The sequence below is a fragment of the Panicum virgatum genome, chromosome 6K (assembly GCF_016808335.1).
Source record: "Panicum virgatum strain AP13 chromosome 6K, P.virgatum_v5, whole genome shotgun sequence".
Lineage (NCBI taxonomy): Eukaryota > Viridiplantae > Streptophyta > Magnoliopsida > Poales > Poaceae > Panicum > Panicum virgatum.
The window spans coordinates 4,218,973-4,242,659 of record NC_053141.1 but is presented as its reverse complement, the minus strand read 5'-3'; the positions used below and the strand labels follow the sequence as shown (position 1 = coordinate 4,242,659).

General features: G+C 46.4%; 4 protein-coding genes and 1 pseudogene across 4 annotated transcripts; 2 read left to right on the top strand and 3 right to left on the bottom strand.

Annotated features, from left to right (window-relative positions):
- Positions 1 to 1,411: 1,411 nt before the first annotated feature.
- LOC120711341 (basic blue protein-like) lies at positions 1,412 to 3,802 on the bottom strand. Its single transcript, XM_039996833.1, has 3 exons — positions 3,261 to 3,802; positions 2,988 to 3,044; positions 1,412 to 1,950 (listed from the first exon to the last, which is right to left on the bottom strand). Exons 1-3 carry the CDS (start codon positions 3,445 to 3,447, stop codon positions 1,631 to 1,633), a joined length of 564 nt encoding a protein of 187 aa, XP_039852767.1. The 5' UTR covers positions 3,448 to 3,802; the 3' UTR covers positions 1,412 to 1,630.
- Positions 3,803 to 3,885: 83 nt separating this feature from the next.
- LOC120711340 lies at positions 3,886 to 8,147 on the top strand (annotated as a pseudogene).
- A 2,956-nt stretch (positions 8,148 to 11,103) lies between these two features.
- Positions 11,104 to 12,954, top strand: LOC120711339 (F-box protein At5g03100-like; the record flags this gene model as incomplete). The annotated part of the gene is made up of 3 exons (XM_039996832.1): positions 11,104 to 12,120; positions 12,239 to 12,400; positions 12,630 to 12,954. Coding segments are annotated over 3 exons (1,227 nt in total), but the record flags the coding sequence as incomplete, so codon positions are not given.
- Positions 12,955 to 14,011: 1,057 nt separating this feature from the next.
- On the bottom strand, positions 14,012 to 17,926 carry LOC120711338. The gene is made up of 4 exons (XM_039996831.1): positions 17,003 to 17,926; positions 15,102 to 15,635; positions 14,866 to 15,009; positions 14,012 to 14,320 (listed from the first exon to the last, which is right to left on the bottom strand). The coding sequence occupies exons 1-3, from the start codon at positions 17,840 to 17,842 to the stop codon at positions 14,902 to 14,904; spliced, it is 1,482 nt and encodes a 493-aa protein (XP_039852765.1). The 5' UTR covers positions 17,843 to 17,926; the 3' UTR covers positions 14,012 to 14,320; positions 14,866 to 14,901.
- Positions 17,927 to 18,815: 889 nt separating this feature from the next.
- LOC120639323 (probable disease resistance protein At1g59620) lies at positions 18,816 to 22,964 on the bottom strand. The gene is made up of 2 exons (XM_039915291.1): positions 21,972 to 22,964; positions 18,816 to 19,016 (listed from the first exon to the last, which is right to left on the bottom strand). The coding sequence occupies exons 1-2, from the start codon at positions 22,962 to 22,964 to the stop codon at positions 18,816 to 18,818; spliced, it is 1,194 nt and encodes a 397-aa protein (XP_039771225.1).
- Positions 22,965 to 23,687: the final 723 nt, after the last annotated feature.

The window sequence follows — 23,687 nt, the reverse complement described above, 5'->3', positions numbered from 1 at the left end:
CTTGTCTACTAGACATGTATGAAAATGATGATGTACCGTCTGTAATGCTAAACAGCACTTATTTTTGGTTAAAGGGAGTAGATTCATGTATTATAGAAGCATGTACATCGTTGATGTTAATATATATAGTCACGACAGTAAATCACTGTGGGGAACGGCGTATTTGCCATGTGTCCAAAATTTATCGTGGGCAACTTCTCGGTCACACGACAAACAACTTTTTTGTCGTGTGTCACCCAAAAAACGCACGGCAAATGTTGGACACATGCTTTGCGGTGTGCTTTATTGTGACACACGGTAAAATCATATTTTGCCGTGTGCTTTATTTGGCACACGACAAAGATGTTTTGCCGTGTGCTCTAGATCTGGCACACGGCAAATGACCAGGCTGTGCCGTGTGCTCTAGATCTGGCACACGGCAAAATAAATTTCAAATTTTGTAAATGACCTCTAATGGGAAACGGCAAAAATAAAAGTTGTAGATGTCAAAAAGTTATGAAACTTTGTGGCTAATAACTTTTTAATTTGAATTTGTTTAAAGCCTCAAACAAGTAGTTTACACTCGGTTTAGTATAATATGTGGGGAAAGAAAATAAGAGTATAAACATAAGTGAGTATGTGGTGCAGTGATAGAGAAAATTACACGTGAAAGGGGGAGGTAGCGAGTTTGAATCTTGCCGGCCGCGTAGCGCACAAAAAAATGTTATGACTTTCGACTTTGATGGAGCGAATTAAATCTTTTTTGTTTCTTATTTTTAAAATAAATCATTTGCCGTGTGCCCGATACTTTGCCGTGTGCCACAGTGAATCGATGACGCCGTCATCTAAACCTAGAAAGCCGCGATCATAAAATCCTGGCAATTTAAATTTCTAAGCAGGTAGCTCCTTTTCAAAAAAAAAATTATAAGGTAGCTTTTCAAAAAAAAATCTAAGGTGAGATGTGTTTTAGGGCACATCATCATTCATCATTCCCGAAACTTGGAACAAGTCAGACAAGCAAGCAAGCACAGGCGTTGAACCTTGAATCGTCGACCTATAAATCAAAGATGATTGATGACTAGGACTGATCGAGGAGGGTGCAGCTTCAAATGAAGCCGTTACTGTGGCTAGTAATAAAAATCGAGGAGCATGGTAGAAAAGGAACAGGCCGTTGTTGGCAGGTCAGTTCAAACATGTGATCCATTTGATGACGATATTGATGCAATTCATTTCTAGTCACTGTCGCATGCTCGATCTCGATCCACACAAAGTCAAGCGCTCATCAGTAGCTATGGCTGTCGTGCAAATAAACGAGTAATAATGCACTTCCGATCTTTGCCTTAATTCGCTGATCCTACGTGTACGGTGTACTCCGCTTAGGTTAGGTTAGTGCCAAACTACTGAAAAGAGAAAAACTTGCAGAGGTTATTACTAAGAACTTAAAACTCTCACACAAAACACCTTTTTTAAAGACTCACACGCAAAATACAGGTAAATAAATGTAATATAATCCATAAAATATCTAAACTGAAATCGTAATAACAAAGATGTACAGACACGTAGCAGCTGAAACAAAACTACATTACACAACAACAAAGTAGTCGTACGAGATTAATTAAGACGACGCGTCCAACAATCAAACCACTCGTAGCTACCAAAGCGGCCGCGCGACGACAGCTGCGGGTGGCAGCAGCAACGCGGCGGCGGCGGCGATCCCGGCGGAAGCCGCCGCCCACCGGTTGGCCGAGGGCGGCGCGGCAGCAGAGGACGCCGGCCCCGCGGCGGCGGGGCCAGGCGCGGAGGCGACCACGTCGACGCGGATCTTCATGCCGTTGTCGCAGTGGCCCGTGAGGCCGCAGAGGAAGTAGCGCGTGCCGACGGCGGCGAGCGCCACGACGTCGTTGCCGATGCGGAAGGCGGAGAAGTTGTTGGCGCTGGAGCAGGTCTGCAGGTGCCATACCTGTAATCCGCCTCTTCGAGGCCGGGCCCGTTTATATCTGGCTGGTCACTCATCCTCAAATTTCTCCGGGCCAAGCACGCTTACACGCGCCCGTGCACATGCCGGTGGCATCTGCGCCCCCACGCGCCCGTGCTCATGCCTCCGCACTTACGCCCGTACGTGCCCGTGAAACCGCGAGAGTCGGCTCTGATACCAGCTGTAACGTCCCGCCTCCCCGAGGCCGGGCCCGCTTACATCTGGCTGCTTTCTAGGATATAGACTGTCCTCATAGACCAACACCACGCGCTCGTGCACATGCCGGTGGCATCTGCGGCCCCACGCGCCCGTGCTCATGCCTCCGCACTTACGCCCGTACGTGCCCGTGAAACCGCGAGAGTCGGCTCTGATACGCGCTGGAGCAGGTGCCGTACCTGTAACGTCCCGCCTCCCCGAGGCCGGGCCCGCTTACATCTGGCTGGTCACTCATCCTCAAATTTCTCTGGGCCAAGCACACTTATACGCGCCCGTGCTCATGTCTCCGCACTTACGCCCGTACGTGCCCGTGAAACCGCGAGAGTCGGCTCTGATACCAGCTGTAACGTCCCGCCTCCCCGAGGCCGGGCCCGCTTACATCTGGCCGCTTTCTAGGACATAGACTGTCCTCACAGACCAACACCACGCGCTCGTGCACATGCCGGTGGCATCTGCGGCCCCACGCGCCCGTGCTCATGCCTCCGCACTTATGCCCGTACGTGCCCGTGAAACCGCGAGAATCGGCTCTGATACCAGCTGTAATGTCTCGCCTCCCCGAGGCCGGGCCCGCTTACATCTGGCTGCTTTCTAGGACATAGACTGTCCTCACAGACCAACACCAGTCTTTTCTGCACACTTTGTCCTCACTCGTGCGCACCCGGGAAGAACTTTCCGGTCGGTCACCCATCCCCAAATTTCTCCGTGCCAAGCACGCTTAACCTCGGAGTTCTTTGGAGACCGGCTTCCGGAAAAAAAGTTGCGACTTGTTGGTATGAGTATCCTATTAATCCTGTTAAGTCCTGGGCCGGGGTGTCACAGTACCCCGCCTCGGTCACCTCCACCACGTCGTGCAGCTCCGGCGAGTACGTGAACGCTGCAAAATAAACCAGGGAAGGGACCTTTTAATTTTTTTTATCTCTTCCCTCTTCCGCATGCGTACGGACACGCACGGAGAAGGATCTATCTATTACTCCCTCCGTCTTAAATTATTATTAGTCGTTTTGACTTTTCTATATACGGAGGGAGTATTACACTACTAGTAGTAGAGCAAAAAGCAAAAAGAAAAGGAAGAGAAGAGGTCAGTGCTCACTGATCTTGTCGCCGGGGTGGAAGGTCTTGGTCTTGACCCACTGGGCGTAGTCGGTCTGCATGTCCCACAGCCCGTCCGGCGCGCCCACCGCGTACGTCGCCGCCGCGGCCGCCTCCATCACGGCAGCCACCACCACAAGCACTGCCGCCATCGCCGCCACAGGAACAAGAGCCCCCGTCATCACCATATACACACGATGGCTAGGAACGATGACGCGTACCAGTAGAGTGGAGAGATCGATGGATGGAGGAGGTTGCTGCTTGTCAGTTCTTCTACTCAAGCCTACGCACACACTGATCTGATCTGATGATGAAGGATCAATGAAAGAAACAGCCGGCCGGGACACAGGATGGGAGGCCGGATATTATATATGCCGGAGGCAGACGGGAGAGAGCTGGAGGACTGGCATCTGCATCTGCATATATACTGAGGCAAGCCACCTGTTAGTCCATCGTTCATACTCCATAACACCAGATGGATCAATGATCGTTTGGCGTGAGTTTAATGACGGATTTTGTCGCTGATCCGTCGTCGACAGATGGATTATTGCACTATTAATTTAGAGAGAGAGAGAGAGAGAGAGAGAGAGAGAGAGAGAGAGAGATGGCCATGACAAGGATACTACCTTGCGTAAGAATGGGATCAGGGACACGGGAAAAGGTTGACAACGATGGGTGCAGACCTGCAGTTCGTTGCAGCTAGCACCTTAGCTAGCTATCCCATATCCATCCAGCACCAGCAGCAAGGGTTTGGTTCAGGGACGATCGAGCGAGCAGATGCCGGGAGAAACGAGCGCTGCAGCCCAGCATGGTGTCGACCTGGAGGAGGCCGGGGATCAGCAGCATTGCCGTTGCCGGCGCCTACCATATCGATAGATGCCGATTCGATGGATTCAGAAGGTCAGGTGGTGGTCGATATGTGGTCGGTTCCAACAATCTATACAAAAACTGTATCTTTTTGTTTACTGGTACAAGGGTTGTCAGTGCCTGGATTTAACCTCTTCTCGATCCACCAAGCGGAGGAGGCTGGTAAAAAGCTGGCTAACTTCGGCTGATTCAATAGTATTATGTAAGATAGAGAATAAATCGGAATAAACCGAAAGCAGACAGGCTGAACAGAGGTAATGGAATAGGCACGCTCTCGTGCTTTGCTTTCGTTCAAAAGAAGACCAAAAGTGCAATTATTATTTCAGTGTTCATACGGCCAAAAGCGCGCAGTTCAGATCAAGATATCCAGATGGAGGAAATTTGAAAAATGTGCTTCTCAAACGAAACCTGCCTGCTTGCTAGGCTGCTGCTACTGCTGTGGAAGACCGAAGGACACAGCTCGCCACGGCCGTGGGCCGGCCCAGTGCGAGCTAGATACAGACCCGGCCCGCAGACCAAGGCCGCCAGCAATGAGCGGAGCCGGAGGAAGCGGTGAAGCGACGGCGACGGCGACGGCGACCAAGCGGAGGAGGCTGGAGCTCCACGGCGGCGTCAGCGAAGCACTCGAGCCGCCGCCGCCGCCACCGTCTCTGGACGACTCCTTCAGCATGGAGGACCTCCCCGAGGCAAACCCTTACTCCTCGCTTCGGCTTCGTTGGGTCGGTTTGGAGGGACGGAGACGAGTCCATCAAAGTTCCTGGTCTAGCAAGTAGCAACCAATCCGGCAAATCGTATCCGACCTTGCATTCCTGGTGCTTCTTCATTGTGTCTTGCAAGACGTCCATGTCGATTGCGCGACCTAGAGTGCCAATAGATTTGCATGCGCTTGAAGTTAGGCTTCAATTTCCCCCATGCTAGTTGTCAGTATTCGGTAATATAGGTTCGTTTGAACTAGACATGCATGACTAAGTTGCAATTGTCCTGAATTATTCCATTTCCCAGAAAATTTAATATAGTGACAAACTGACACTCTCTGGTATATTAATATATTTATATACTTTTTCCAAGTGAAAAGAAGAAACCCAAACCAGAAGATCTAGTAACTATAGCTATGTATCAGCAAGCTCAATAATTTTTATCAAAACATCAAGCACAATAACAACTGATAACTCTTTTGTTGTTGCTTTGTCCTAATTTCAATCTGTTTCTGTGCCAACGAAATGTGGAATCTAATTTGCAACTTCTCCATGTAGCAGTAATGTGAAGCAATCAAGCAAATGAAAAGAAAACTGAACTATCATGACAATTTTAGTACCCAAAACAAATACCTCAGCATACATCCCACTTCACAGAAATTTAGCACCTGCAATATTACTTCTATTCATGTTCTGATTTATGTCGATATATCAGGATTCCAAGAGTTGGAGCCAACAAACAGCTAAATGGGCAGTTTGAAAATGCTTGGTCGTTTCATCTAACTTCCCACTCGTTTTGTAGCAACAGATTTAAAACTCAGTCCCTTACAATTCAGGAACAGGAATAACTTCATTTTTTTTGTAGAACAGATCATAAATACTCATGTATTAGAAATCAGAACAGGATATTTATATTAGTGACACTGAGTATAGGGTTAAGCTATAATTTTCCTTACTTTTTCGTGCTATGTGCATTCGGAATTTCAGATCATACTCCTGACTCCAGCTGAGAGGGATACTATTCATCTGCTCAAGATATCCTCAGTTCCTTAGTCTTTACTAACCATTCTGACCACAACCTGAATTGGTGTTTAATCACTCCACTTGTTTTTGGGTGCTCTGGATTGTCACTGCTGCTTACCTAGAAATCATGTGACATTGCACATTTAAGGAAAAATAGGCCTAACACTACAAGTTCAATCTTTTGTTACAACTTACAGCTGCAATATCTTTTGTTGAACATTAAAAAAAATATTTTGTTGAAGGGGAAATGGTCTACTGGCTGAAAAAAACACGATAGCAGACAATCTGCATAACGAATGATCCGTTGGCTGGTTGGCTCTGACAAGAGTGCGGCAAAGCCACACTGTGTTTCTAGTGAGTACTAGTGATTATTGCGCCTATCAGGTGGTTTGATCAAAACTCAACCCTTGTCGTCCTTTCTTCATGCAGGAAATTCAATCTCTTGTGTTGTCGCTGCTGTCACTGAAAGAGGCTGCAAGGACAAGTCTTGTGTCGCGAAACTGGAGAAAGCTCTGGACACGGTATCCTAATCTATGCTTTGATGGCAGCAAAGATGGGTCCATTGGTATTGATGGTGTCAAAATAGAAAGAGCAAAGTTCATTGAGACAGTAAATTCTATTATTCAGCAGCACAGTGGAATAGGGCTCAATAAGTTCAGTGTCAGGTGCAGCCTTCAGATGGATTCAGATATTCTTAACAAGTGGATTTGCTTTGCCACTGCATCAAAGGCTAAGGTTATAGATGTGAACCTGTGGCCAAAAGGAAATTATGTAGGACCAACCAAGCAAGTTCACCACTTTCCTCTTGAAGCTTTAGGTGCTCAAGATCGCCCTTTATCCAGTGCTTGTTTCTCACCAATGTTTCTATAAAGCCACATTCCGATATATGTGGCTTTACAACACTCAGAAGCCTTCATTTGCACTGCATTCAAATTATTGGAGATCTTTCAGGCTTGCTATTAAATTGTTCCAGTCTTGAGGACTTGGAGGTCATTGCGTGCTTGGGGGTGACTGTTCTGAATATTCCACACCAACTCCATAAACTTAGAAATTTGCTAATTTCCAATATGCGTATCCAGATGGTTGAGTTTCATGTTCCTAATCTTTCTCATTTTGAGTACAAAGGTACTGCAATTCCTATTATGCTTCATGGTTGCTCAAGATTGCAGAAGGCAACCCTGAACTTTCACCAGACATGGCTTGAAGAAGACAATAATAAAGTACTGGGCCATGTATTCCATGGAATTCCCAGTGTTTCGTCAGTCAAGGTGCTCCACGTGCATGCTAATATGTACACAAATTTCCCGGTCTGGTCCTCACAGGTACCTGATGTTTATCATTATCTTTGCTTGCTTACTAGCTGTTCATCTGGAGGTGTTAATGTTCTGTATTTGTTTTGGTGATGTCTCAGGTGCATACGTTGCCAACAAGACCAGCATGCATGTTTCTGAACTTGAGGCATCTGACTTATGAAATAATTATTTTAAAAAAAGGTCCAAATAGCCACAGTGGACTTCTTCAGCTGTCTCAGTATTTGGCTTTTGTGCCACAGCTAGAGGCGCTGGAATTGGATGTGAGTGACTTCCTATCTTACTTTTGTTTGCCTTTCTTTTTTCCTTTCTTTTCTGCTGAACAGAAGGCAACATCTGTGGGTTTAATCATGGATGGACCTAAAAAATACAATTATTTGGCTATGCAGATTGCAATACTGACAGAGTTGTCTTTATGAAACAGATGGTGTATCATGTGTATGTTGGTCTCTGCTGGCGTGGTGAGGGAGTCTCCTACAGTATGCGCCGCCATGATCACCTCAAGACGGTCTACATGAGTGGGTTCCGGTGCTACCGGGCTCAGGTGGAGCTGCTTTGTGGCATTCTGGAAATGTGTGCTGTGCTCGAGCAAGTCACCATTGAACCAATGGTGAGAATACCATATGGTCTTGACTTGATGAATCTAGGCATACCTCGGAATGAGATTTGTGAATGGGCGCACCGTACCTCAGAGCGGTTTGGGAAAGTGATCACTGTCGCAGAACTCCCACCACTGGAGTATCGGTAGCCCCCTGCATACCACTTTTACTGGTTCCAGGTTGAGTATAAGCCAAGGAGTGCTATGTAGTGTTGTCTCCGTGTTATTAAGAGTACGACAGTAAAAGGATCTGTTGTTTTCATCTTATCTTGAGAGCTTTCTGAGGCAAGTTTCACTTATTTACTTGAGCACTTGGAACTTTTGAAGAGATTCTATGTTGATGAGAAACCAAGTGACTTTTCAAACTTACAAGATCTATCAAAATTTTATGCAAAGAAACATTCTTCTTCATGCAAAGATGATAAAGATCCCAGCAACAATCTTTATGGCATGCTTCGGGAGATTTGGAGAAGACTGCAGCAGCTCCAGCTCTAAGAATTCTGCTATAGTAGAGGGCCTGGGGCCCAAAGCTCCAAACAGGAGAGCCAGCAAATTCCGGACTGCTGCTCTCTGGACTGGACCCATTCCTAGTGAACATGTAGGCCCAAACATGCCAGCCCAGCCCAGCGCCACGAGAGCCGCGGCCCGCAGTCGCAGCCACCGCCAGCCCAGCGATGACCGGAAGCGGCGGTTTGTTATTTTTTTTGGACTTCGCTTTTTTGTCATTATAAAACGAGCACATCCCACTACAATGTCTTTTCATCATTTTCCAATTTATTTTATATTTTCTTATCCTCTCGAGCACGGTCTCCGTCGTTCTTCTCTCCGTTTCTCCTACTCCCATGGCCGCCTCAACCCCCTGCACGCCATGGCCCTAGGCCCACGCCCCCTCCAACTAGGGATGAAAGTGGTAATCTGAACTGTTAGAACAAATTTAATATTTTAAAATAGATATGTATAAAATTAGATGGTGATCATTTCTTATATTATCAAGCACATTATTACAAATAAGAATAAAATTTTGCATAAATTATTTTATGCATTATTTGCTCCCTACAACAAAAAAAGTGAAAAAAATACCGAATTTGTTTCCGAATCCATACCGAATTTTATATCTATCATTTGAGAAAATATAGGATGAATTCGAGGTTTATCTTTTATGAATCTTTACAAGCTCAATATTCAAAACAAGAATACAAATTTGTATACAAGATTCTATATCCTATTTATTCGCAATCAAAGAAAAATAACAAAAAAACTGATTACCGAATAATTACCGTTTCCGACCGTTTTCAACACTACCTCCAACCCGAGACTCGAGTGCCTGGCTGCTCGCCTGCCTCCAGGAAGAGGACGGGGGCGCGGCTGACTGTCCCCGCCGGGGGAGGAGGCAGCCCATCACCGGTGCGAGGTGCGGGGAGCAGGTCGGGCCACGGCCGTCGGCGCTAGCCGCGTGGAGGACGAGGGCGCGCGGCAGGGCAGGAGGGCGGGGAGGAGGTTGGGGTACTGCCGTCGACGCCTGCCGCGGGGAGGACGAGTGAGGGCGCGCGGCTGCAACACGCGCTGGGCGGCGCGGATGGCAGGCCGCGCCGTGGCTGCCATCGCCGGTGTCGTCGACTCGTCGCCGCCATCTTTAGCGCCAGCGCGTCGCAGCTGCCCGTCGACGAGTACGGGGGAAACCTCCGCACCATCTGCGGAGGAACGAGCAAGCGGCGGCCCTAGGGCCATCGAGAGAGGATTAGGAGGGGGCGCCTGCCTGAGGGCCATGCCGTTCAGACGGCGGCGGCGGCCATTGGAGCAGGCGAGCAGCAGAGGGAAGGTGCACGAGCAACAGAGAGGAGACGGTTTGACTGAAGGGCGAATAGGTCAGTTCATGTTGCTAAAACGAAAAGAAAATGGAAAATGAAATGGAAATGGGTGGAAAGGCATTGGAGTTGTGCTCTTGTTTCATAATGGCAAAAGAGCGAAACCCACAAAATGGATAGCAAACCGGCGAAGCCCAATTTTGACAATGGCGGAATCCCAAATTTCTCGGCAGCCGAGCTGAGGAGATTGGTGGAGCACCGCGGCGGCGTCAACGACGCGCGTACGGCACCGCCGCGGCTGTCGCCGTCGTTCTCCTTCCGCATGGAGGACCTCCCCGAGGTAAAGCCTTCCGCTTCGTTGGGTCGGGTAATCCGGGAATATTTTTGGAGCTCCTCGCAGTGCTCCCACACAATCTAATGTTCGAATTATATTTGTTGCACAGTGTCAGGCGATCTAGTTCTTCGTATGAAAATCTGAAATACGTTTTGCCTTTTGTAGATACAAAGGCATGCTCGTTTTGCCTTTTGTAGATACTATGTGTCTAGATATACCTTATGTCTAGTTACATAAGAAAAAACTATGTATGTAGAAAAGTCAAAATGTCTATAATTTAGAACAAAGGGAGTAGCTCAATTCCTGGCACAGTTGCTGGTTTGTGGGAAATTAGATTGCTTGCCATGCATGTTTTGAACGGTTTCAATCGTTTTTTTTTGGGAACTAACGGTTTCAATCTGTTTAGGTTGCTCCCCTAGTGTGTTTAAGTTTTCTGTGCTAGCTTTCATATCTGTTTCAGTTTTATAATTTGCTAGCACTTGCTCGTTTTTCATTATAAAAGAAAATGAAATCTGATGTGCGCTTCAATCATTGTGTCCTCACTCTGAGTGCTTTGTCTCTGATCCCTTTCTTATTTGCCTTTCTTGCCACAGGAAATTCAACAAGATCAGCCTATAAAAATTTCTTCGCTGGCTCCATCTCCTTCGAACCGTGGAAGAAAGTGTGGAAGTCGTGGGCGCCCGGGAAATGCAAAACATTTTTGTGGTTGACCATTCGGAATCGTTGTTGGACTGCAGACCGTTTACAAAAAAAGAGGCCTCCCACATCCTGAGCGCTGCCCTCTCTGCGACCACGAAGAGGAAAACATTCAGCACATCTTTACTTCCTGTGTTTTTGCGAGGCAATTTTGGTTTGCCATTTTACAGCCCTTAAACCTGCATCGATTGACACCCACGAGGAGTATTATCTTCATTGATTGGTGGAAAAAAGCTGTGAGGAAACTTCAGAAACAACATAGGAAGGGCTTCAATTCTTTGTGCATCCTCGGAGCATGGACCATTTGGAAACATAGGAATGCTTGTGTGTTCAACAAGGCGGCTCCAAACCTACAGGTGGCGGTGCAATCCTTTAATGAGGAATCCCACCTTTGGCAAATTTCAGGGGCTAAGAGGCTCACTGCCCTAAACCTCGAGTTGGGGGTGGTGCAAGCCCATTAGTTGGTCATGGTTAGGGTCTGGTCCTGATTAGGGTCTTATGTAATAGTTTTCCTAAGATCTGCATGCTCCTCACTCTGGTCCAAGGTGTGGGGTGTTTTTTCTGTATTGGACCACTCTTTTCTCTCTTAATACAAAGATACGCAGCTCTCCTGCGTGTTCGAGAAAAAAAAAGCAGGAAATTCAACTTCTTGTATTGTCGCTTCTGCCACTCAAAGAGGCTGCAAGGACAAGCATCCTGTCTAGAAGCTGGAGAAAGCTCTGGACACGTTACCCTAATCTTTGCTTTGATTACAGCAGAGACCGGTGCACTGATGATGATAGTAGCAAAATAGAAAGCGCAATGTTCATTGAGACAGTAAACTCTATTATTCAACAGCACAGTGGAATAGGGTTCAATAAATTCAGCATCAAATGCAGCCTTTGGAAGGATCACTCAGATCATCTTGATAGGTGGATTAGCTTTGCCCTTGCATCGAAGGCTAGGATTCTAGATATAAACCTGTGGCCACAAAGGAACAATGTAGGACCAACCGGACAGGTTTATCACTTCCCTCTTGAGGCTTTAGGTGCTCAAGATTGCCCTTTTATTCAGTCGTTGTTTCTCACCAATGTTTCTATAGAGACACCTTCATATATATGCGGCTTTGCAAAACTCAGGAAGCTTCATTTGCACCGTGTTCAAGTAGTTGGAAATCTTCCAGGGTTGCTATTAAATTGTTCTATTCTTGAGGACTTGGCACTCATCACCTGCTCTGGTGTGGCTGATCTGAATATACCCCACCAACTTGATAAACTTCGGCATTTGCTAATTTCCAATATGCGTGTCCAGATGGTTGGGTTTTGTGTTCCTGATCTTTCTTATTTTTGGTACCAAGGTGCTGTGATTCCTATAGTGCTTGATGGTTGCTCAAAATTACAGAAGGCAATCCTGACTTTTCACCGGAGGTGGGTTGAAGAAGACCACATCAAAGTACTGGGCCATGTATTCAATGGAATTCCCAGTATTTCAGCAATGAAGGTGCTCAATGTGCATGCTAATATGCACATCAATAAACCGGTGTGGTCCTTACAGGTAGCTGTTCTTAATTATTATCTTCTTTTTAGGGCATCTTAATTATTATCTTTGCTCACTTCTTACCTGCTCTAATGGGCGTGTTAATCTTTTATTATTTGTTTTGGTCATGTTTCAGGTGCATATATTGACAACAAGGGCAACATGCATGTTTATGAATTTGAGGCATCTGGCTTATGAAATAACTATTGTCACTAAGGATCCAAATAGTCACAGCGGAATTCTTCAGCTGGCCCAGTATTTGGCTTTGGCACCTCATTTGGAGACACTGGAATTACATGTGAGTTGTCTGCTATCTTGTTTTTGTTTTTGTTTCTTTGTTGACAAACACTAGCCTCCTTTTGATTTAGCAAGAATTACATGGATGGTCCTTCAAAAAAAAAAAGAATTACATGGATGGAACTAGAAAAGGAACTATTTGGCTATGGAATAATTACAAATTTGTCTTAGAGAAACAAATGTATAATATGATTGATGGAAGCTGTTGGCATGGTGATGCACTGATGCAGTTTCCTACCCTATGTGCCACCTTGATCACCTCAAGACGATCTACATGAGTGGGTTCCGTTGCTACCGGGCTCAGGTCGAGCTGCTGTGTGGCATTTTGGAAATGGGTGCTGCTCTCGAGCATGTGACAATTGAACCAATAGTTAGAGTACCATTTTGCCATGCTTTTGTGAATTTAGACATACCTGAGGACAAGATTTTTGAATGGGCACACCATACCTCAGAACGGTTCGGTAAAGCGATCACTGTTGTAAAACGCCCTCAGCGGTGGTGCTGGTAGTTGTAAAACTGATTTCAGATCGAGTATAAGCAAAGGAGTTCTTTTTACCGTGTTTTTTGTGTATCCGAGCAAATTGAGTATAAGCGAAGGCTCGGAGTGCTTGTTTACTTTATCTTGAAAACTTTTATGTGGCAGGTTTTATTTATTTGTTACTTGAGAGCATGAACATTTCAAGAGATACTCTATGGGTATCCCAAATGGTGAGAAAGAAGTTCAATTGTTTTTCACATTTCCAAGATCTATCCAGGGGCGGGCCTCCCATGTATTCATGGGTATTCACTTGAATACCCAAAATTTTCAGCAAACAAATTTATACACATAGTATATAACATATGTATGTATTAGAAAATAGAAAATAAAAATATCTCTTGATGAATTCTTAAATCCTAGTCTCTAACTTTTTGTATCCTGATGTAAAGGGTCATCCTAATTATTACTTCTTTCTGTATTCTCGTGTCCCCACGACATTTCTCTTAAACTGGATATCATATTGTTTGAACATTGACATATTAGGAAACATGATTCATGAACTTGAAGGATGAAGGTCTAAGATCTGGTTCTAAAATGGCAAGTATTTGAAATTGGGATGGATTTTTGTTCTTAGATCTGGAAAGGGATAGAGATGATTTAGAATGTTGCTACCTTGAGGGATTGGTTTTAGAGAACTGTTGGAGTGAGGTTTTTCACTAAAAATTCTAAATTCGTCACTAGAATAGCTTAAGGGTGTCTCTTGGAGATGATCTAACATCACAAAACAGGCTTCCCAATCTCATATTGCCTCTTGTGCTCAAATAGCACACTTCCCCTCCTCTAGGTAAACCTGCGACGGCCCAGTCATGACCCCAACCGGCACGGACCTTAGGTCCCCAGCACCATCCATCCAGATTACACTTCCCCCCTCCCCGTGGCCGCGTCCTTTCCTCTTTGGGCCGGCGGCAGTGAACCCTAGCGGCGGTGGGCGATGTCTGCTTGCGTCGAGACGTGAGCGGCCCGCGGCACTGGAGACTGCGCAGCGCCCAGCGGCGGTCAAAAAATTTTTCGACCTTTGAAAATGTTGAATACCCAAATTTCAAATCCTGGGCCCGCCCCTGGATCTATCTCAACTTTCCAACAAAAAGACTCATAAGCTGTATTAATTGCAGCGTTGTCTGGCAAAAAATATGACTATTTAATGTTACAAGTCAGGCTATGGAACGATCGGATGATGATGCCCCACTCTGCTATTTGAAGGAATAAAGATGCTAATTGATCCTACCTCTGTCTAGACTGTATCTATTGGTTTCTCAAAAAAAGATCTATCTGTATTTCTTCACTGTTTCTGACTGTCTCTATGTATGGGTCTAGTGTTCATCCATGACGATTCTTCACAGAGCATTCCTCAGTGTCAGGACACAAGTTGGGGTGGATGATAACCTGCAAGGGAAGGAGGTGATTTATGAAAATTAACTTCATAATAAGTGATATAAATGAAAAATATAGAGCAGCCGTTTGAAAAGTATAGTGATATCATTTCAGGTTTGTAAAGACCATTTAACATCAGACAATTTCAACAAAAAACAAATGCAAAGTGTATTGAGATAAGTAAAACAGGTTCCCTCCTTGTGTGATGTTTGAGTTTCAACACGGCATTGACATTGTGCAGACACCTTTTTTCAAATTTGATAACAGTGATGAAATAGGCACAATAAGCAATGGACAGGTGTGGCAATGCAAAGTGTCATTGTTCACTGCATATTGAATATTGCCAGGTCAAATGCAGACTTAGAGTGCTACACATATACAATTATATTGATAAATAAATCCAAAATTCTCATGCGTACAATACATTTCTATATCTCTAAATAGGCCTACTAAAATGAACCAAAATTAAATGAAGTTATGTGGGCCATGTATGTGGGTTGGCAATCGTGGAAGATGATAATGCAAATGTTCTTTTTCGGGTGGGGGTGGGAACTTACTACAATATATCAGCATCCCATTTGACTGAAGAATGACTATGAATGCATCGCAATTAACTCATCATCTTTGCATTTTCTGATGTTAATATCCATGGTGGTATCAGATGAAGAAGGTACGATGTCACAACAATGTCGTCTTAAGGCCTGAAATTACAGACAAGTAACAAAGAATTATAAATGTTAGCGTAAATCCAATTTAAGCAACCATTGATGCCAAAAGTTACCCCTACTCATACCTTCCCAGGAACCAATTGCAGTTGTTCTGCTGTCACTTTTATCAGACTTAGATTCCTCAATGGTATCAAGTCATGCGAGCATTTTCTCGGTGGCTGTCTATTGTAAGTGGTTTCTGTCTTGCCGTCCCCCGAAGAAATGCTTTTCAGGAAGAAAAGAGCTCCTCTTTTGCACTCATCTCTGGGAACATGTTTGGTGTTAAACATATAGACATCTGTAACATTGCGGCCCCTTTTCCATGGCACAAATGTTTTCTGCACAGCAAGGAGGTCAGGGAGCAGGACGTTGCCTTTGAACACCTGAACTGAATAGCCCCATGCGATTGATACTGTAAGCGATCTTTTACGGTCATAGCACACTGTTTGTTGCAGGATCCTGGCTGGATCAGCATTAGCAGCTTGGAAGAAATGTTTCATTGCTCTTGTCCGGTCCATTCCAGGGTAAAGAGGATACACATGATCAAGATGGTGCAGTGAAACTAAAGCAGAAAGTGGATGCGCTCTTAGCAGGCCAGAAATATCACCATGAAGGTCGATCTGGTAATAACAAATGCAAAAAAAAGATGTAAGTTCGGAGTTAAACTATGTCTGAATAAAAGCACACTAAACAGCTAAATGCTTTCTCCACGACATTGAAGAAACTGAAGTAGAAGCAGTCTCTAGATTTTACCAATTTCAAAGTGCAAAGTATGAAGCAGCACAACGAAAAGATGAAATGACTACTGCAGCCATGTTAACTTCTGTATACAAATTGCACAACCATAAGCTTCAGCAAAAGTACTATTTGCATTTATCAAACATTCAGATAGAACTGACCAAAGCGTTATTAAGTTGTCTGAAAGGGATGTGTGCCATTGTGCTCCTAAACCCCAATGTGGACCATAATAGCCACTATTTTAAGTGACCTCACGTTAACGTCCATTGATGTACAAGACTACCAATATCGATCACTTTTGTACAGATTCAGCACTACAAAGTGGCAGAGGTTAACCAGTGCCCATCACCCTGTGTGGCTCTTCATTTCTTGAGAGTTCCAAAGGATAAGATTTAATTTTATCCGAGGCTCAACAAAAAATGCAGAAAAGTCCAACCAATCTTATATTGGCATTTTTCGAAGACCAGTGACTTTTAAAGTTTGCTTGTTGGCAGCATGCTTCCTACTTGTACTGGCCACACAACCAGATAGTAGCCATATCTAAATCCATGCTCACTTATAATATGTCATCAACAAATCCTCATCGAAACATTAAATATTAGCACAAAAAACTAGATACCTTGCCTAAACAATACTACATAAGACATCAGAGAAGAACGAACAGATACTTTATTGGCTCCTCCATCAGCTAGAGGCATCTGACGTCTCTGCCACAATGAACTACTCCTATGTGGGGAAACAGAGGAGGAATGATTGTAGTTACGAGGTTGATTGTTTTTCCTAGTTTTGAGACAATCCCCGGACTCCTAACCAAGTTCTGTTCTAAACGTACTGAAAATAGTTTTTCAGAACATTAAATGTTAGCACAAAAAACTGGATACCTTGCCGAAACAATCTAAACACCGTACACCAGTAGGACAATAATCAATACTACTACATAAGACATCAGAGAAGAGCGAAATGATACTTTATTGGCTCCTCCATCAGCTAGAGGCATCTGACGTCTCTGCCACAATGAACTATGTGGGGGAAACAGAGGAAGAATGATTGTAGTTACGAGGTTGATTGTCTGCTCCTAGTTTTGAGACAATCCACTGACTCCTAACCCAGTTCTGCTGTAAAAGTACTAAAAATAATTTTTTTTTCTTGTTAAATAATTCTATTCATGTAATGGAACATGCCAAGAGCACAGCACAACGGCACATTGAAGCCGCGGCATGAGGAGGAGCAAGAAGAAGCAGGGGCGCACCTGGTGGAATCCTGGCTCGTGGGTGAGCTCGACGCCGAGCTCGGCGAGGCAGGCGTAGATCCTGGCGTCGCTGCCGTAGAGGTGCGGGTACCTGAGGACGCACGAGTCGAGCGCGCGGGCGAGGCGGCGCGCGAGCGGCCAGCTGACGGCGATGCCGGCGCCGCCGTAGGCCATGGCGAAGCCGTGCCAGGCGTTCTGCGCCGCGGACTCGGAGCGCGAGCCGAGGTACCACGGCTCGCGGTGGTCGTACCCGCGGAGGGCGCGGAGCAAGTTCGGGAGCACGAAGGCGGTGTCGTCGTCGGCGAGCACGAGCCACCGCGGCGGCGGGCGGCGGCCCTCCCCCTCCTCCTTTTCGAGCGCGGCGACGAGCTCCCCGGCGATGCGCGCGACTCGGACGGCCGAGGGGAGGCCCCGCGGGTGCGTGTAGGGGAAGCGGGACGCGTCGGCGGAGACGCGGAGCGCGAGGCCGCGCGGGAGGCCCCCGGCGACGACGGGCGCCGGCGCGGGCGCGTCGAGGAAGAGGAAGGCTCGCGCGGGGGCGCGCAGCCAGAGGCGGAGGAGCGGGATCCGGAGCGGCAGCGTGCGGCGGGAGGAGGCGATGCCGAACACCACGTGGCGCAGGGACGTCGGCTCCGTCTCCGGCTCCGGCCGGTGCCGTGACGCCGGGGGCGGCGTCGTGGAGGGAGGGGGATCCACCAGCGCCTCCGCGCGCGCGCGGAGCGGCAGGGGCAGGGGCGCCGGGCGGTGGAGGAGGTGGAAGACGATGAGGAGGGAGAGGAGGGGGAGCCCGACGAGGAGCGCGCGGAGCGGGACGGCGTGGGATGGGGTCGCCATGGGCATGGTGGGCGGCGGCGTGGTTTTGGTGGGAAGCGGCGAAGTGGAAGGGAGGACGGAACGAACCGTCCGGAACGGAAGGGAGTCGGTTGGCGACTGAAATTCAAACCACGGTCAAATAGTCAATTCTGTAGGAACTTAGAACTTGGAAGTGGTTTGACTTGGGAAAAAAAGAATATGACTGTGTATTTTCCCTACTGGAGGATAACAATAGGTCTACATCTTCTCGGCTCCAATATTATCTTGTTACACACACATAAAGATAAAGATAATAATGAATCTCAAATAAATGATCTGATATTTTTCCGTACAACTCATCATAAGACTAGTATCAGTGGAATTCGTTGTGAAATTAAACTTGCTACACAAAGAAAGATACACGATTATAGACAAGTTTTTGACTTGTCCATCCCGATCTTGATTTTGTCTGTCAATGTGGTTTAACTTTTCAAGTACAGAAGAATTTGTGAGTTATGATGCGAGTCAAATAAAGTTGAGCAAAAAAAGAAAGGCATCAGGAGGAAAAAGAGAGAGAGAGAGAGAGAGGATCGGATGAGTGGAGGAGAAGGAAAAAGAAGAAAAGAAACGAAAAGGTAGATGGAGTCATGGTCATCCCGCAGTGCGCATATGGACATCTCACAAAACCCAGAGGTCACGGCCAGGACGATGCCCATGCCCGTTGGTTGAGGACGACAGGAGCAAGAAAGAAAGGAACCCAACCCCCGGTTGGAACGGGAACAGGAAAAACCTCGGGCGTCCACGGGAGGTGCCACGCCGGCACGGATGGAAAAAGGAGACGTCTTGGAATGCAACGAGTCGCCTCTCGCGGCTACGGTTCTGCTGTCTGGGCTGCTGCTGCGCTGGACAAGTCACAACTCACAACACAAGTAGACAACCTCCTCTGCTCTCACTGCACGCCAGCCAGCTCCAGCTACTTGCTTTGCTGCTCGTGCTCTCGAAAGCTCGCACTACTCGCCCGTCACCGCCACATCCACACCACGGACGCCATGTGATGTAACGGCGCTTTTATTCCTTTCCTCAATTCAATTCCTCCCCCTTGAGCTTCCTTCCGCGACCGGATCCATGGCGTCGTGCTCAGGTCGTTTTTGGCTGCGAGGAACACGCCGGCGGCCTTCCCTTTCAGAGCGAGCGGCGCCATCTTTTGGCCAGGTCCGCATCGCTGGCAGGAAGGGACACAGCTAGCAAATCTCAGGTTAACATTTTACATATAATGCGTCAACATTTCACGTAAACAAAATGATTTGCCTTTCCAAAATGCTCACACTTATCGTGGCCGTTTCAAATTGTTGATCTAGTTTTTGACAACTGTGAGATGTAATCTTTAAACAATGTCGTCATAGGTTTCGAAAGGTGATGAGTATCATAAATTCAAAATGTTGATCTAGGTTTAAATATGTCTAGTCTAGTACTCCATTTCATAATGTTGATCATCTGTGCATGTTTTGCAAAATGATGCATTTAGTATTTTAAAATTTTGATATGGGGCTGTAACCATGTTGAGAAAAAAAAAACAGACTCAGAAGTTAACCAAAAAAGTTCCAATAAAATCAGGTCTAGCCTTTAAAAATAATGACAAACAGTATTAACAAATGAAACCAGAGTGCAGTTCGATCGTTCCAAATGAAACTAGACTGCGCAAGTGCATGGGCTTTTGATGGATAGTAAAAACAAAAAATCAGGTCTATCCTTTAAAAATACAATATACTTATACTCATCCATATACACAAATTCATTTAAGATCAGCTAGCAAGACACCAGCAAATATGCACATGCATATTCAGACTACAGACCACAGAGGATGGAATCCAGAAATTACAGAAACTATAACAAGCACGCTATGTTTATCTGTCATCAGGTCTTGGTAGTTAAGGGGATGTCTGTAGATCACATCTCCGCGACAGAAATCACATCGGGAGCCATTCTCTGATTTCCTTCTCCTCTTCGTTTCGTTCAGACGGCCAGCCGCTCTGCTGATATACGCTGGTTAGCTTAGGACAGTTTCCTACATATTTAAAGGCTATGGATGAAGGAATGCCCGATCCACCAATTGACGACAACTCCTTGCAGTCTCTGAGAATCAGGTATCTGAGTTTATTTCTGCAGGGGATCGAGTCCAACGGGATCGACTCGACGTTGCCACATTCAACCAAGCACAATACAGTGAGAGAGGTGAGCTTCTGTAGGCAGGATGGAAATGATCTGTCGAGCTCACCACAACACCAAACACAGAGCCGCCGGAGTGAGGGGGGTAAAACCATTATTTCCTCTGATGGCCGCGAGCACACCAAACTTCAACAAAAGCTGATTTTCAGGAACCGGAGGTGAACAAATCTCACAAACTCTTGGGCAGGTATTGATTCTAGACTGGTACAATCAGAAAGCAATATCGACTCAAGAGATGGGAGGTTCTTCGGGGACAAGAACTGATCAAGATTCTTCAGTCCCTTGCAACTGACAAGACTTACAGAAGTGAGACGTGTAAAGGCAACAAATGCAATACCGTTGCTGCAATTGGTACTACTGCTTGCATGCTGACCCGTTGAACCACCTTGTGTAACACCTGTAAAGTAGGGATTTGATAGTGTTTCCAAGTGATGACAACAGGAAAACCTCAGGCTTCTTAAATTTTGTACGTCTTCTGGATTTAACCAGTTTGGTAACCTATCACCCCCAAAGCTATAGACCTTAAGGTGTTGAATTGTCTCATGAGGCACAAGCCATCGATCACTTCATTCTCACAGGGTCTTGGGTTCCAAGTTCTGGTACCATCCCCCCAGTGTAGATCTAATTCCTTGAGATGTTTCTTGTCAACAAGTCTCGCCTCAGCAGCCTCCTTCATGCTGTTCACAGCACGAATAGATTTGATACATAGCGTTCCTCTGAGCTGATTCATGCCATTCAGCTCTTGAAATACCCCATTCTTTCTTACAACTGTAAAATAGCTCAAGTTCCTAAGGCAAGACAGATTTCCCAGCCCAGGTATCCTTGATAGAGCCAGAGAAGCTCCCACGGGCAGTGCTAGTTGACGCAAGTTGGTTAGCTTGGTTACATCCTGATGAATTGTTACCAGAAGTGAATGGCTTGCATCAACAACTTGTAGGTTGTAAAGGCACCTGATTTTCGCTGGCAATTCTTTTATATGGCTATGGGATATATCAAGATAACGGAGGCTACTCAACTCACATATGCTTTCAGGTAGCCCCTCTAGATTGCAACCTCTTAGGCTCAAAAACAGGATGTTAGAGAGCAGACTGAACCAAGTCATCTCAACCTTCAATTTGGTACCAAACCTAAGTGAACGCAATTTATTCAAATGTAGAGTGTTTTCAAGTGTGCTCAAGGATTCACCATCCACCTCAAGTGACATATGGCGCCACTCATGTATCACTTCGTTGTGCAAATCTGTCATCAATAAGCATTCATGCATTGAAGCTTGTTGCACAGTATCATGGATCAAGTCATGCATTACATACCTATCCTGATCATGGAACTTTGGATCGGTTTGGAAAATACACCTTCCTCTCAATTCATCCAAGTACCTGATCCCCACATCTTGAAGACGCATGCTCCCCTCTGGTGCAACAAAGCCTTCTGCCACCCAAATGTCAACGATCTCATGTCGCCCAAAGCTATAATCTTTTGGAAACATGGAGCAAAATGCAAAGCATCTCCTAAGTTCAATTGGGAGATACAGGTAGCTTAGTCGAAGGGCTGGTAATATATCGCCATCCTTTTGGGGTTGCTCCCATAATTCACTGCCCTCGATATAGCTCCAATGGTCCTCAGACAGCTTACTATTCAACAAGCGTCCGAGAGTTTTGGCAGCCAAAGGAGTACCGCGCAACTTAAAGCAAATTTTCCGACCAATCTCTTGCAAGCGAGGATATGACTCTGGGAGCTTTCTGCCAAATGCACATTCCTTGAAGAATTCCCAAAATATATCATCAGGCAATCCTTTGAGTTGGACAGGCTCACAACTGCTGGTGGCCACAAGATGGGCGATGTTTTGGTGTCTTGTAGTCACTAAGATCATGCTACCTTCAAGGCCACACCTCAACGGTGCATAAAAATACTCCCATTGCTGTTGGGAAATCTGCCAAATATCATCCAGGACCAAAAGGAACTTTTGGCTCTTCAGCTGCTTCTTCAGCTGTACTCGAAGATCACCTATATCAGACGGCAAGTCAATGTTTGGCTCAGACATGGTCTTGATGATCTCCTTTGTCATCCGTTCATCATCAAAGAGGTCAGAAACGCAGACCCATATCCTCACAGTAAAGTGGGCTCTCACCCTGTCGTCATTGTAGATGAGCTGAGCTAGGGTGGTCTTCCCAATCCCGCCAATGCCAAAAATCGGCAAGACAGAAACGTTGCCAGCTAGGTTGGTAGTCTCAGCAAATCTTGGGCTGCTGCTACTGTTGCCAAGCCGCTTGGCTGCTTTGCTTGTAGATGCCGCTGCGCTCTTTCTTTTCTTTTGATGCCCTGCGCTCTTTCTTTTAGATGAACCTGCAGATGTACTGCCCATAGTGAGTGGCATGCCCATTTGAGTGATCACCTGATCAAATTCTTGGATGCGGTCAATGGTCGCAGTCACACCCAGCACCTCCATCACTTGATCCCGTTCTGTTTCACGGCCAAACACTTGAGGAGCGGTGATGATTTCAGTTGTTGTAGGCATCAACTTCAGTGGCACAACATGGAGACCCCTCTTAGTGAGCCCGTTCTCAACCTCAGCCCGAGCCTTTTCTAGCTTATCTTGGGCCTCCCTTACCCTTCCACTGCTACCATGGAATATATGTGCTACATTACTGACAGAGGAAGAACAGAGTTGACCTGTCCTGCTCCGGCCTGCGTCCTCAATCTTTCGCCGCTGCGCCTGGTCTCTGAAATCACGGAGAAGGTCCTCGGCATCGTCGGTGGCGTACTTGAGCTGCCAGATAAGTTTGTCTAGCTCCGTATTCTTGAACATGCCCCACTCGCTTTGGTGGATGAGCAAGCGAGCGGAGGGCAATTGCATCGTCTCGAGTTGCTGCAGCGCTTTCTCCAGATCCGCCGGCGCTCGGACCACGCCCGATAGGAGGGAAAGGGCGCTTTGCACGGCTTCCATGGTCGCCGCGGCTGCCGGTTCCTCCCCGCTCCTAGCTTTGGTGGAGCTTCTTCTGAATTATGGTGGTCCTCCTCCCCTCAGAACTCAGTCGAGGGCGGCGGCGGCGGCAGAAGCAGCTTCACGTCGGCGTTGACCGGATCTGGAGGGATCCGACCTATGGACGTGGCGGCCCTCCGGCAGCTTGAGGAGTCGATGAACCGCGAGGGGAGCTGCTCCAGAAACCTCACGTGGACTATACACGCATGTGTGTTTAGCCCGTGGTGGTGGCCGTCGGTTAGCTTAGCCTTCGCCTCGCCGCCGGCCGGCCGGGTGATGGATCTCACTGGAGTGTGGAGTGGAGTGGATGGAGAGAGATGAGGCCGGGAGGGGAGTGTCTGACTATCGAGTGGCGTGTGGCGGTAATAAATTATACGTGATTAGATTAGAGCGCAGCTCAATGAGAGTCTAGTGTTTAGATTTTTTTTACTAAAATCTAGGCCTTTCTACCACCCCTCGGGCACCTAGGCTGTGTTTAGGTGCGCTCCATAAATTTTTTAAAAAGACATTTTTTATGTTTGAAGTACTAAATATAAATTAATCACAAAATAAATTACAGAACTCGTCTGTAAATCGCGAGACGAATGTAATGAGCCAAATTAATTTGTCATTATAGGTTATTTACTGTAGCATTACTGTAGCAATTTAGCGTCTGATTACGGCCTAATTAGGTTCATTAGATTCGTC